Source organism: Siniperca chuatsi, linkage group LG7, assembly GCF_020085105.1.
Source record: "Siniperca chuatsi isolate FFG_IHB_CAS linkage group LG7, ASM2008510v1, whole genome shotgun sequence".
Classification (NCBI taxonomy): domain Eukaryota; kingdom Metazoa; phylum Chordata; class Actinopteri; order Centrarchiformes; family Sinipercidae; genus Siniperca; species Siniperca chuatsi.
The window spans coordinates 25,579,514-25,594,747 of NC_058048.1; the positions used below are offsets into that span (position 1 = coordinate 25,579,514).

Sequence of the window (15,234 nt, forward strand, 5' to 3'; positions counted from 1 at the left end):
TATCATGTCATGATGTCAGTTACAAACATTCGTTGTGACCAGAAGATCCTTAAAAACAGCCATCACATGCCTGCAGGATGTTGTTAACAGTGTGAGGTGAGAGAGATTGGAACCTTTACTTTTTATCCTAGAACAAAGAAAGCCCCAGGGATGCTTGAATGAGGCTGCATGGAGGGATTTAGCTATGTCAGAGCTCGTCAGAAGTAACATTGATTCAAAAGACTAGTGAAGCAAAGAGCAAAAAATGTTGGGCTTGGGTCTTAAAGACTAAGGAGTCTTGAAAATTGATCAATTAGTGATTACTCAGTTCTAAAAGACCAGTTTGAAAACTTTTCTTTATTGTAGTGCATCAGCTAAGCTGTCTTGACATGGTTCAGCTGGCCTGCACACTGTGTTCTCCATTTATTATAGGTGTCCGATGAAAATTTCTTATGGGTAACACTTAAAAAATTGCTGCTCCTGGACTTTTCTATGAAGGTGGCAGTGCAGCAGAAGTAAGGTTTCTCCTCAAACAAAAAATATTTCCATTTAGGATTTCATTTAGGATTTCAGTTTCTTATTTTCAGTCTGATTCATTCTTCTGTTTGTCACAGAGAAGTTGAAACACATGGTGTCTTCTTGCTGGATTGCAGCGTACACTGTCTCGCCAACACAGAGAACTAGAGTTGACTGGATGGATGAGAGTGGCAGAAGCCAGGCAGGGATGTGGGTAGAGGATGACTGGGGAAAGAGTCTGTGCTCATAGTCACCCAGAGAAGAAATGTCATCTCTAGTCTCAGCCACTCTGGCCTCCTTTTCATCTTGCTACATGATGCTCTGGAAAGCCACTGGCATCAGTATTGTTCTGTGTGCTAAGGCTTGTGTGCTACAGCTGCTTATTTTAATCTTAGTTGGATATTTCCCTCCTCCTCCATGCAGACAAATAGATTAGCACTGAGTGATTACATCCTTAAATTGGTGTAATTTAAAGGGGAGTGAGGGGTAGAGGTTTGATTTATCTGGGGACCATGGCCTGTGAACATGTTCATGGAAATTGTGACAACTGCTAATTTGATCTAAATCGCCCATTGCTAACTGTTTCTAGCGTCCAAACTGTTCTGCAGGCACCACAGTATCTGTATTAATGGCCAGAGATTTTTTGCTTGTTTTCTGGATTTATTCTAACCATGCATTTATAATGTGCCATTCAACATCTCTTTAAGAGCGTACAGTAGTTATAAGTAATGGATGCTGAGTTTAAAGTGCTGATAGAAATGTTGTGGGTCAGCCTTAAATGGAATTGTGCCTTCTGTGGTAATGCTTTTTTATTACACACAAATATAATTTCCATTTTCTTAGTAATGGATATGTCTATAAAAAACATTTATGTGTATTTACAATTTGTTTTCAACCTTATCATGCATTATGTTCACTCTCTGTTATTATGATATTGATTCCTAGGAGGTTAACGGCACCGTCAGAGAAATTTTTATCATTTTTCCAATGTCGGTTCATAAAAGCTCATTTCCCACTTCCTCTGCAAGTGTGTCTATGTGTCTGTTTGTGTTTTTTCATTGTGTAGTTTGGGGTAGTGTGTTGGACTATGTGCAGAGGAATTATAGTTTGCCTGACAAATGTATGAAATTGCACCATATCAACTGGGGGAATTCTTTTAATCCTGCAGCAGGCATATGTTTAGCATAACCTTGGGTAGATGGTAAAATCAACTAATTGCTTAAATTTACTTTAGTAAAAAAGTGGAAAACAAACATTTTCTAAAGACACACATGTTTATCACTTGCATTTGCTGCATTAGGCTTATGACTTTTTCAAAACTGTCCCTTTGAGCTGCACACTGTCTCATTTGTTTTTTGTTTTTTACTGAGATGAGATCACCTATCAAGTATTAATTTCATAAAATGCTAGATATGGCTTCCAGCTGTGCAATAGAAAACAATTATGTCAATTTGAGAATCCTAATAATGCAAAAAACAGAATTAAGCCATCTTGTTTGTATTGCCTGGAGAGGTCTGATAAGTATAATTATTACCTGAGCACATACACCATTAATTACAAGAATATCTGTGTGTTCCCAAAACATAGATGTAAATATATAACATGAATTCATTTTATAAATTATCAGGCACTAGTATGAATTTAGCTCATTTTATAGCATCATCTCAGTTGTTTAAGTCACATCATGATTACTTTCAACTGCTGTTACTTTGTCTTTCTGATAAACATATGCGAATCCAGTGCCATCTTGTTAAGATGGAATAAGTTACAAGTGTTTAGGATACAATTTGTAATCTTAATCTCAATTTCATTAATTTGTTTGTTTGAACATTGCCTTATTGTGACATCCATTGCCTTTATTGATCATAGTAATGTTAACAAGGAAAATAGAGATTAAAAATATATTCATACTGAAGAGTATTTTTTAACCCTAATGAGACAATCAGCCTTAGTGTCACACTGTACGTGTGCAGTTGTTTTGGCAGTTGTTTGGTTGTTTGTTGGTATCAAGCAACAGAAAAAATTAAGTGATTAAATTAACATTAACAGTGATAAAGAGTTTTCACTAAATTTAGCAGGATATATGCAGTTCCTTCTGTCATGGAGAGTGACCTACAAATCATAGGCTCATAGACCAAAACAGAATGTACAATATAAAGTAACCAACAAATCAGTTTACCAGAATTAATTTAACTTTGCCTTACAACTATCAGACACCCTGTATGGCAAGTCAAATATAGTCAAATGTTTGCTGGTTAACCAGTATTACCTACAATCTGTATATTGTGATATAGTACATTTTCTGGAAATTTGATATAAAAATATTTAGAAATAAAAAACCCATAAAATAGCCAGATGGGAACCAGTGAATCAAATACCTGAAAAATCAAGGTACTAAATATCCTATAAGTCCAGTATCAACAAAAAATAGTCCTGCTTGTTGATTTGCAACATTGCGCAGTGTCCTAATACAGTGAAAAATATTAAACCACAAAATCTCTGATGTTTGACAGATTTCTAATTTCACAGTATACTGTACTGTATATAGTCATGTCACCCAACCCTAGCCGGTCTGTTGGTCTGTTAGCCAATATTCACCCCAGCTTCCATCATGTTACATTGCAAAAACACCACTATAGGGGTTTATTTCCTTCAGTCACAAATACATTACATTTCTAAGACTGTCAGTGACACAAAGGCAGGACTAACACTGCCTTTCCACAGTCTTTGAAGTTCAGTCCAAACCAAGAGCAGTGATATAGTAAGCAAGAGGGCACATTTAATCAGTCATGACAGAGCAAAAATACTGCCAGTCAGTTAGAAAAAATCAAAAAGGGCATCAAACCTCCTTTCATGGGTTAAGCAGCTCTAAAGCCTTTGTATTGCACAACATTTCCAGGACAACTCGAGCCTGACTAGTGAACATTTGTGTTGCACACTGTAAACATGGCCGCTAGAGCTAAGCAACAGGACATCATTAGGTGGACAAAGTTGGAATGCTGAAAAGGGAATTGATGATGCCCAGGCAATTCAAAAGCTATTAAACATCCAATTAAGGTACCTTGTTGGCCAAAGTACCTTGTAGGTAAATATTATTCAATTAATAGACCATTATTTATATTAGGCTTGGCATAATAGGCTAAACCAACTGCTTTCCTTTTCCCTTTGAACAGCCTTACAATGCATCCTTAATGCAATACTCACACTACAGTATAAATTAGTTATTATGACTTAGTGTTCTAGTCTAAGCAACATGAAAACTCATGGTTCATGTTCACTTAGAACTACAGAGTACACACTGCTCAGAATTCATTGTGATTAACTACCCTGTAAAAATGTTGTTTTGCCCAAGCAGTTACTTAAGGATTGCATGTAGGATAAACATTAACAATAGGTGTGCATTTATAACAAGATCCTGAGGATGTCACAGTCTCCAACATAAAGAATCACAGGTCATTTTTATTCCAATACTGAGATATAACTGACCAGTTTAATGAGCACAAGAACGCAGACGTTTGTGTGATGATTTTGCAACAGCGTGGTCCTCGTTGCGCAAGATTTAATCAAGGTTACCGGTGGATCTGGTGTGCAGAATCACATAACTGCCGCCTTCAGATGGCTCCAAAGAGAGTTGATCAACTGAAAGGGTACGCCTTCATACATGAAAGCTGTTGTGGCTGACAGATGCTGGTAAGAATCAGACATTAATCTTTAGCGTGCGTGGGCATCACTCCCGTAATCTATTTATTTATTTAAATCTGTGCAATTAGATGTGTGCTGATTTAAGAATATAATGAAAGTGAAGCAGACAGCAAAATATACATAAAAGGGGTCTGTCTGATTTTGGAGAGAGTTATAAAGGTGCTCCTCCATCAATTAGTGATGCAGATAGCACAGAAGGGAGCGTATCTATGTTCCCAGGGTCCTATGTTCCCTAACTCCCTAAATTGGGGAACATATGACCCTGGGAACAGAGGAATGACCGCGCACAGAACACGTGTGCAGTAGACGTAGTGTGCAGTAAGCGTAGGGTGCGGTCGACGTAGGGTGCAGTCGACTTGGTCCAAGCAGGTGGGCTGTAGATGGCCAGAAATGCGGTGAATCTTGACACCAAATTGTAATGTGCTGCTGGTTTACGAGTGACACTAGGGGGAGTACCACTGGCAAACAGCAGCACATTAGTGATTTGCCCTGCAAAATACCAAGCAGACGTAGGTGACAAACAAAACCTACTGCACCTTAGGAAATACCACGTTGCGCCATGTGCCCACACAAAAATAGAGCCGTCCATTTCACTGTGACCTCCACATGCAAATACAGTAAGAAATGTTACAAGAACAGGAAGGATCTGAATAAATGTTCAGAGTCTGGCCCGTGATGGTGGCTGTAGCAATCAGTACAAAGTCAACAGAGTCAAACAGCTGAAAATCTGACATAACCTTTAAACATGCCATCACATCTTGTAGTGAATCCCACTCCACCTACACTGGATGACAAAATTGGTGCCAGGAGTAAATTACGCAACATTTTACTAATCTGACAAAGACATACTGCCAGCCTTTCATACACCCCTATACGAATGTTACTACGCAACTCTCCAAGTCAATGTGGTAACACACCGTATTACATATATTTTTTTCTTGTTTGACCTGGTGTCATTGTAGAACATTAAGATGTGAATTTAGCATAAGCACTGAATGAAAATGCTGGTATCTTGACTACATTAATTCTACATGTAGACCATCGTGCTCTGTGGTAAAATGGAGATTCAACACAATCTTCATTTTACAACAAGAGTATCAGTGTGATGATGGCACTCAGTTCCCGCTGAGACTCTGAGTCATTCCTCTGCATCCTGTATGCTTTGTATGCTGCATGGCATCAGTTGATGGTACGGGACAGGCGCCGGGATGTTTTTTTTCTTCACTGTTCATCTGCAAATACACTGCATTTTTTAAAGATGCTTCCCGCAGCTGTTGTCCTTGAGCAAACAGATAATTCCTGTTGTCACCGTGGAGTCACACATCTGTTTCACCTCGCTCGGTATTGTGGGTATACAGTACCTTTAACTAAGGCAGTCATAGATCTTATTTACCATGATGTGTATTTGAAGAATGACAACTTTTATCTCCTTGAATATATCTGATTTTCAGAATTTATAGCAGTTAGACGCAAAATCAGAAAGATGAGCTAGGTGTGGAGAGACAGAGAGAAAGAGAGAGAGAAAACTAAAAATCAGGACTCTCCGGATGAAAGATGTTGACTCTTCTTACTAGAATTTCTTTTCACTCGATTACATCCTCCTTCTAAATTATATTCTCCATTTACCTGATTTAATTCACTCTCCCTTAGCCAGAAAATACTTCTCAAATAAAGACATTTTTTTAAACATACATTTTCATGTGTATATTCGTACCCTGATAATGACTGATTCTGCCTCTCTCTCATGCACAAACTTGATCATTGTGATTAGGCTCATATTTTCCAATGCATGATTCTGCATTACAGTCCCTACATTAATGATTGCAGTTACCATGGGTGTGTATACACCTTAAACGATTGTGCTGATGTCTCCTCCTGCCTCCACTAGTCAACACATGCACACAACCAGAACCACACAGCCATGCATACACAGACTGATCACATTAACATAGCATACAGAGATGATCAGAGGTCTTTGGAGCACAAGGTGTATCCACAAATCCTTTTGAAGTTTGTAATTATTTATTGGTTTTAGTGCTGAAGCAATAGGTTGATTAATTGACAGTTTATTGATAGTTTATTGACAAAAAAAAATCAATTTAAAGAAGTGATTCATTGTTAATGTCATTAACAAAGCTGGCTCCAGCTTTTTAAATATGAGGATTTACCTTTCCCTGTTTTTCTGTAATTGTAAATTGAATATCTTTGGGGTTTGGACTTATTGGATGTATTAGACCAAATGATTAGTCGATTAATTGAAAAAAATAACTGATTCAATTTTAGTAGAATTAACTGTTAATTACAGCCTTAATTTTGTTATGAAGCTATATGATTACCAATAAAGTATCAGTTTTTGCCACTGGGTGATTCTGATGTTACAGGTGTGAGGTACAGTAGCTTTAAGCAGTTGTGCGAAGGCATACTGTAGATACAAACTTGCAATGAGAGTGTGCATGGATATTGATTTTGAAGGCAAAAAATACATATTTATATTCATGCTTTTATTAGCTGATAGTTTGCCAATATTCAATATTTTCAAATATGACCTTTTCAACATTTAGCCTTTCTCCCAGAAACTGATGGTGGTTTGGGAAGAATCCCTGACACAGCCCTAGCTTAGTGATATCACAATATATAATGTGAGACATTAGAGATTTGTGAACAGCTACTAAGGTAGCTATCCTTTTAATATCTTTAGTTTTATTAGACAATTGCAGGGAATGCTTCAAATCAATGAACAGGACTGTTTTATGGTAATATTGTTTTTTCAGGATTTTTGCATACATGTTAGCTAAAACAAGACATTCCCATCTGCTTATATTATCTATAAATGATTTCTATATTGAATTTGCAGAAAATTGACTATATCACAATATATACTGCTACATGATATAAAATGATATATAACAGTATGAAACTACTACTTTAGGCCATTATATTTAACCTGCTTTGCAGTCACTGTATAGTTAAAATATCAGGGTGGCCCCATAGTAGGATAAATTACCCTGCAATCAAATGATCTCACGCTACATCTCTGCAACAGCCGGCGCATGCCTGTCAACATTTATGTGTCTTCTCAAAGTTTTTGAGTACAGCATTTTACTACTTGCTTATTTATTGTAAGTTGTAGGATTGTAAAAAAAAATATATTGGTGCATAGCTGCCCACATTCGCATGTTTCTGCTGATTCTGTCTCTCATACTAGTACCAAATACTGTTATCAGTTTTCCCTTGAAAATAAATGTCAGTCTTTGAACTAGGGCTTTGATGTAAGGTTTACATCTCTTGAATTTTTGCTGCCTGAACCACTTTTGTTATGTTTGACAACATGCCTTGTGGAACTATTATACTTTTTAAAGTATTTTTCAAAATGAATCCTATCAAAATGAATCAAATTAAATAATGTGAAGAATGTAAGATTTCATAATCATTCAATCTTTAGTTATATAATTAAAATACAATCACTGTTGGATTAAATTGTCACTCCTTTAGTAAGTTACTTTATATCAGAACATCAGTTATATTCTAAAATGTATTACAAGACATGTATTCAGCATTTTCTCTTGTGAGAAGGTGTTGCACTAAGCACTACAATATCACTGGGAGTTTTCCTTACCTGTAGATCACAGTCACCGATTTGTTTGTCCATTCTTCTAATTGGGTTGCTAATGAGTTGATTGAGACCTTTAATGCAGTGGGTGGTGGTCTGTGCTTGCATTCAGGCCAAACCAGGCAGAAAGTGACACTTCCTGAAGCTGTCAGGAACTGAAGCTGTAGCGCATGGTCCAGGGGCTCCTAAGTAAAGGTCCCCTTTTGCTGCTGTAATATAGTGAGTGAAGGCAAAGGCAATCAACTCTGGCAGCAATCTCAAGCTATGGCTTCTTGCCTGCAGAACCCTTGTCTATAACTTTAGGCGCATGTGTCTTGGGCATGAACTGCACAAGACAGCATTAATTAAACACAGTGAGACAGTAAAACCTCTGTGTGCAAGACTAATGGCTGCTGAGCATGACTACCTTGACCTCATTTAGGTTATGACATTGACCATTTTTAGAGGACTTTAATCTTTTCTTGTCTCATTGATTAATTCTCTCTTTGAGGAAAATGCTGTAATAGTCAGTCCACGTCCTGGTGCAGCTCATTTTTGTCTTTCATGTCAAGAGTTTCAGTCTTTCCTCTGGTCTTTCATATCAGCAGATAGCTCAATGAGTCTTACTCTGTTCAGCAGTGTTATTTTGACGCACACTAAGTGTAGTGTCTTAGATGTATCCGATGGATTCTGGGAATGACTGTAATGATACTCTTTTCAACAGCTCTTCCTCTCCCAGTTGTACATTGCTGTATATTCAGTGTCACGGTCATTAACCCACAACATGGCCACTGTGCCTCTCAGTCTGCACCCATTACCTGCACCAGCATTAGAGGATTGAGAGAGAAATGAAGTGTGTGGTGTGAGGTATATATAAAGCACAAACTGTGACTCTCTGGGGCAGTGGACATTTGCTGCTTGTGTAGGGCTGTGGCTGATATGTTAGTATCACTAATTGTTTCCTAATTAGATGCGAGTCAGTGAGTTGTATTTTAATACTCTTCAGGGATCATTACAGTGCAAGAGGAAATTTATCTCTCCTGATGGATGATAGTCCAGTCAGCAGGAATTTCAACATCAAGACCGACGGACTGATGGGAAGATGGCTTTGTTCGCTGCAGTCATGTTACTTAAGTACTCCATTTTAAGCGTGGCGCAGAGCTGCATCAAAAGTTAATCACACATTAATAGGAGCTCTGTGGAGATTTAACATTCCATGACAGCATGTAGATTGGAGCCAATAAGCCTTGAAAGAAGAAATTGTATGACATTTGTATGTAACAATTATGGTTGCATATTAGTATATGACAAGGGGCTATAAATAATCAGAACTCTAAATGATTCATATCCTGCTGTTAAGGTGAGTGGCCTAATCCCTGTGGTATTTTATATTACTGACAAGTAGGAAAGCTGAGATGGACAGTACAGAAGAAGTAGGAAGGATTGGTTCAGGTTGGATTCATTTCTTGGCTGGCAGGGGTTATATATGTTTCCGGCGGGAGTATTAACAACCCCACCATATCTGGGAACATATTATTCATGTGCCTGCTGTACAGTACACACATTTGAATCTGCTAGTGTCATTTTTGTAGTTTGGAGAAATGCAGTTATGTTAGATGGTGTTATTTTGAAAGAATTAGTCTCCAGAATTCGAAATATCTTTTAGTTGTATTTCAGTAGATGTTTCTGACTTAACATGCTCTTGTACTGTGTATAGGCTATTTGATGTATGCATACACCCTAACTGATCAGCTTTGCGTTTTTTATTTTTTTATTTGAGCATTGTAACCTGGAATTGTTTTCCTTTTTTGCATTTAATATCCCAAAAAGGTGTTTTGTTGTTTTTATTTCTCTAAACCAGTGCCAGGCATTTGCCTGTCCTATTCTATCTCAAAGTCATTTCAGTTGTTTGTATTGTTCTTCCCAGCTGGGGTGAGGTGGCGGAGACAAAGGCAGATGTGTCCCTGTTTGTTTTTGAAGTGTCAGAGTTAAGTCTTGCCTGTGTGCGTGTGTGTGTGTGTGTGTGTGTGTGTGTGTGTGTGTGTGTGTGTGTGTGTGTGTGTGTGTGTGTGTGTGTGTGTGTGTCTGCGTTCTGCTCCAATGTGATGTTGCCTGTGTTTGGGTGTGTTTCATTTTCCCCCCCATGTGTTGTCTCTGTTTGTGGTCCACAGGTCCTCCGCTGCATTGTTCATCTGCCTCCTCCTCCCCTGTTGAGCAGCTCCCATACCCTCCCCCTTCCATTGCAGCCAATGAGAGCCAGGGAAGGTTGCTAGGTAACTGTGCGGCTCAGCCAGCCCAGGACTCTGACTCTGAGGATGAGTTTGGCCCCAATTCATTCTTAGTTAAAACTGGCTCAGGGAACCTGTATGCTCCTGCCACTGCAACTGCTGATGGTGAGTTGGTTTTCAAACTACTGTTGCTTTCTGGACTGCTCCTGGACATGTTGTGTTATAGGTCATGCAGATGGCTATGGGCAAGAATATGTCCCTTTTTTCTGAGCACCATGAGAGAGAGAGTTGAAACTTTGAGTCGATATGTAGCCTCAGGAAATGCACAGAACTCTCTGAAGCAAGGTCTGCAAAGTTCAGAGCTTCACTCAAAGAGATGGATGATTTTGGTTCAGTAGGAGATATTTGTCACAGATAGTTCTCTTCAGTTTCAATGCCTGCTGGTGGGAGTAACCATCTACAATCCCTCTATAGAATTTTCAGCAACAACAGCCTGCATGCATCCTCTGCACCTCAGATAGGAAATAAGGAAGAAATATAGACAGTTACTTCATATCTGGTGCAATGTAGTCCCTGCTGAATCATCATATATCACTGCAAGGACTGACTCCTTTGAAGTTATATTAAACACAGTGTTAGTCCCATGAAAGACATATTGTGGTTTTGATTTCGATAACAACTCAATCTCAGACAGTGCTTCTTGAGTTAGATTAGGTTTGAAAATTCCCTGTGTGGTTTCTCATTAATAAATGTCAGCTACTCATTCTTCTTGAAACATTCAGTGTCTCCTTCTGTTGACTTAACACTCATTCAGACTGACAGAATGACATTTGCACTCAAACTGCAAACATGGTGTTGACAGTTGACAAAAATTCAGGGACTGTAAAACATGTACAGTAGAAGTGTGTGTGGCAGACAATGTAGTTTGGCTGGTCTATGGAGTGAAATTGTTTTGTTGAGCTGATATAATATTATTTGTTTGTTGCTGTATAACTGATTGCTATAGCTACATAGACTGCTGTGGATTCAAGGCTTGGAAGGCCTTGATGCTCACTAATTCAATGTACTTTGTTTATAATACCATAAACACTCACTGCATGGCATATGAAAAATGCATGGACATAAGAACATTTCAAATATTTCCTCAAGGTAACCTCAGGAAACCAGATTTATTATTATGTTCACAAAATATCACACATGTAAGTTATATTCTTGTTTATTATCCATCTAAATGAAAATATAAAATGTTGTCATTCAAACTCAGCAATTTATGCCGCATATCTCCCATAAGTCATCAATTTGCATGCTGAATAGGGTATTTTTTGATATTTGAATGTTGATGCCTTTCAACTACAGCAGTTACTTGCTTATCCCATTGGCACGGCAAACACAAAACAAAATAAAATGGTCTAAATAATTGATTGAGCCTCCAAGTTAACTACCCAAAGGGTTGAATTACATCAAACTCCAAAGTGCCCCAGCTGCCTGCTCAGAATGCCTGGAGAATGAGTTATTAATCCCGTCGCAAATCTCCCCCCTAATTCAACAGTAGCAACACGCTGGTCATCCTGCAGTGACATGACTGCGCTTAAGGGGACATAGGTGGGGGGAATGGCCTTTACCGCGGCAGATTTGTCTCATAACAATGACACTGATTTGCATAGGTACAGCATTTAGGTTAGCCTCGGGCTGTCAGTAAGGGGTAGGAGAGGACTGAGGAGAAATATCCACAGCTCTAGTTGCTACCTTAGTCATCCACAGGCTTTGTAAGATTCCTTTTAAGTTGCAATGTACAGCATGTTTCTGTGTGTCTCTTGCTAGTGGGTGCAAAGCATTTTTCCCACATTTATCTCAATAACATAAAACCAGTACTCTTGTCCATTCTGAGGACATTTCACCTTGCTGTAGCTACATATGAATAAGTAGTACATTATGCAAAATAAGCTTTTCTTTTTGATTCTCCTTTGACATTATTCATTGTTTTTTTTTTTTGCATAATTGTTAAAAATATTTGACAGTAAGGAGCCAATTACAATCAGAACAGAAAAAAGCCTGTACTGTTTGTTCACTTAAACCATCTAATGAGCCATGTAAACTTGCTCCATGCCTTCTCTCAAATTTTACACATCACATCCAAATACTTTATAAGCTTGCAGATTTTGTTTATTCAAATCTGGAAATTTTGGTTAAAATTAATTTTATTCTTTCACTCCAGTGAGCAACACAATGTACTCCCATTGGCTGTTCTTCGAAGCAGCCTTTTGAATTTAATGAAAAATTGATTTCTAATACAGTTGGTTCAGTAAAAAATTACCATTTGCATGGCTAAGCCTGTTTTAAGTTAGATGTTGTCTTTTTGCCTTGCTCGGTTTTGTGTGTAGATTTTCAGGGAAAGGAAAGAGTAATATCTGTGGTTCTCTATGTAAAATATATCCAGCCCCCAAAGCTTTTGTGGCAAATAATATATGTAACTAAATATATATGTAACTAAATAACTCAATCAACCCAGGCTAGTTTCACCATTTCAGGAAGTGAAATAACTTAATTAAAACTTGTTCAATGTGTAGTGACACTGATCCCTTCAGCTACATGAACCCCATCTTCTCAAGCTCACTAAACAAGACTGAGCCAACTAGGTTGTGGTGTAGATTTGGCATACAGAACAGGGTTATGGACACACAAGTGCATAGCCAATATGATTAAACCAAAGATCACAAATTTGATTGTCTAATCAAATTTGATTATCTAATCAAATTTATGGAAAAGGAATTTAAATATTTTCTGTTTTATGCAGAGGTTGGAAATGTTTGGAACAAAATACTTCATGATGCCAAATGTAATGTAATCTGGAATTAAGTATGCATCTCGGGTTTTCAGTGCGAATCACATGAGCAACAAGTCTAGGTCGAAACCTAGTATATGGCTGTACTGTGCTAAATTGTGGCCGAATTGTTACATTGTTGTTACACTGCAAAAGCCTCGTGAGGATGTAATTGAGGACTGTTCGCGCCTATTCATTTTGAAAAAGTGCAGCAGCCAATGGGGAAACTCCAACACTCAACCTTCCAATGGTGTAACTTCATCACTCACTCAGTAAGTCAGGGACAGATTTTCACATTTATAAGGCTGGCCCCGCTTTGCTGCAGCCCAGCCACCATAAAAGCCACCATAGTAAAAATGGCTGGAATATCAAAACAAATCTCTTTGACATGCAGGTCAGTTATTGAAGAAATATTCAAATTCAGAGTTGACACGGTGCAGGGAATATTTACTTTCTTACTGTCAGTAAACAACCACAGAAAACTATGTATGCCTAAAATAATTGGCTCACAGTGTATCTGTTGCACTGGAAAACAGGTGGCTTTTATCACTTCAGATTACATTTGCTCAAGGTCATCTTTGAGCCCACATACAAGACCTAAAATGTTCTGCTGGATTTTGAACAAGTAAACGCTCTCAGCAGCATATCGTTATTCACATTAGTAGCCTCCAAGGCTGCAGTGTTGCAGTTTTTTCAGGATCCTGTTTTCATTTGGAAGAACACTGAGCCAGGGTTTCTGTAAGGCTGACGAGGCTGCTCGCTGAAGCCTGCAGTCCTTTTGTGAAGCATGTGTTTCATTGTGGCCCTCGGCTTTCTCTGAGGGGCTTCTTCCTGGGGAGACTGCCAGTGGGAGCCCGCTGCCACGCTGAGCCACAAGATCTAAGACACTGAAACCTCCCAGTATTAGCATCTCTTAATGCAAAACAGCATGGGGTCGGCCAGTGTGGGCTCCCTGGTGAAAGGGCCAGCGCACCACCACCTCACAGCTGACCAAGCAGGAATGGTGAGCCGGGTAGAAGGCTTGGGGACGTGGTTGTGTGTGAATTCCGATAAGTTCATTTGAACTGCTTAATCATCCCTCTATGTCTGCACAGGAGGGGTAAATGTGGTTAAAAGAGGTCACCCCAGAAAGTAATTTATCCACAGACACTATGAGGAATGAAACAATCTGAGGCTAAATAATAATTTAATGAGTAGCACATGGCACTCGCATGCCATGCCCCTGTTTTTCTGAATATGCAAGATTTCAGTTTTGAGTTAAAGGAATCGGATTCTCTTGATGTTGATGTTGAGTTATCAATGAACTGGAGCCAACAGACAATTTGTCCAGTTCCATTCAACTTGCCGTTTGTCAGTACACAGAGACCATGGATAATGCATTTTGCATACCTACATATCTTCTTTTCATTGACATAAATTGAGATGCATTACTTTCATTCCACGATAATTGCAGACCATCTGTGCCCTCTAACAAAATCTTCAACCTCTTGATGGATATGCAGCAGAGTGACATGCAGAACAGAGCATACATAACCACTTGTCTTGTTCTTGCTAAGGCAGCTCAAAGAATGACAGAAAATCTATTTGATCTCAGAAAGGAAGAGAGAAGCATATGCCAGGACTAGTCCTAATGGATTAGATTGCAAACTGTGGTAAACCTCAGTTTGAAAAGATATATATATATATATATAGACAATTTTTTGTATTTTTTATAAATAGATTTTTTTCACTATTATTTTATGTTTGTATGAGTTTACTTTTGCAAAGGCTCGTATTACCTTTTTGCTCCACATGTGCATGTATCACATGAAACTTATAGTTTCATACCCCATTTGGTGACCTCAGTGAAACTTGGTGGCAGGATGTTATTTACTATAGCAGGTTTTCTCTCCTCCAGTTAGTAATGAAGGTGAGCTTATGTTTGGATTCCAGAAGGTCTTTTTCCCCTTATTCCCATAGAGAGAGCCAGTGGTAAGCTGAGCGTTATACCCACCATGTGTTGTTTGTGGTACCTGTTACCTCTCAAATGAGTCCAGGAAAGACAGCTAGTATTCCCGCATGGCTCTTCCCTTCAGACTTTTCTGATGGTGCAGGAAACAGCAGGGCCAGCAGAGAGAACCAGCTTCAGGGAGCCAGGAAAGAGTGCAGCTTCACTGCCTTCATGACAAATTCTATTTGTATTTTTATAGACAAATGCTACTCAACTGGAAAGTTTGCTCCTATGATTAGCCATAGGGGCTGTAGCAATAAGCAAGATTTAATGATTTATCTCGGCGCTGGATAGCTTTTGATTAATTCTGTATCGAATGGTTCACACCTCAGTGCGTTGATCTGGTGTTCGGGGCATGTCATATCACTTTATTTCATCAGGTGTGACCATTAGTGCTGTGGATTTTATC

The 15,234-nt window shown here is 38.6% G+C and overlaps 1 protein-coding gene across 14 annotated transcripts in view; it reads left to right on the plus strand.

Annotated features, from left to right (window-relative positions):
- Positions 1-15,234, plus strand: part of tenm4 (teneurin transmembrane protein 4) — a 192,332-nt gene that overhangs the window by 87,369 nt on the left and 89,729 nt on the right. For 11 of the 14 annotated variants that reach the window (XM_044203214.1, XM_044203212.1, XM_044203216.1 and 8 more), the window contains one exon: positions 9,958-10,179. The exons of the other annotated variants lie outside the window; for them this stretch is intronic. In XM_044203214.1, coding sequence (XP_044059149.1) covers positions 9,958-10,179 — 222 coding nt within the window. The remainder of the gene's footprint in view (positions 1-9,957; positions 10,180-15,234) is intronic. 14 annotated transcript variants of the gene reach the window in all.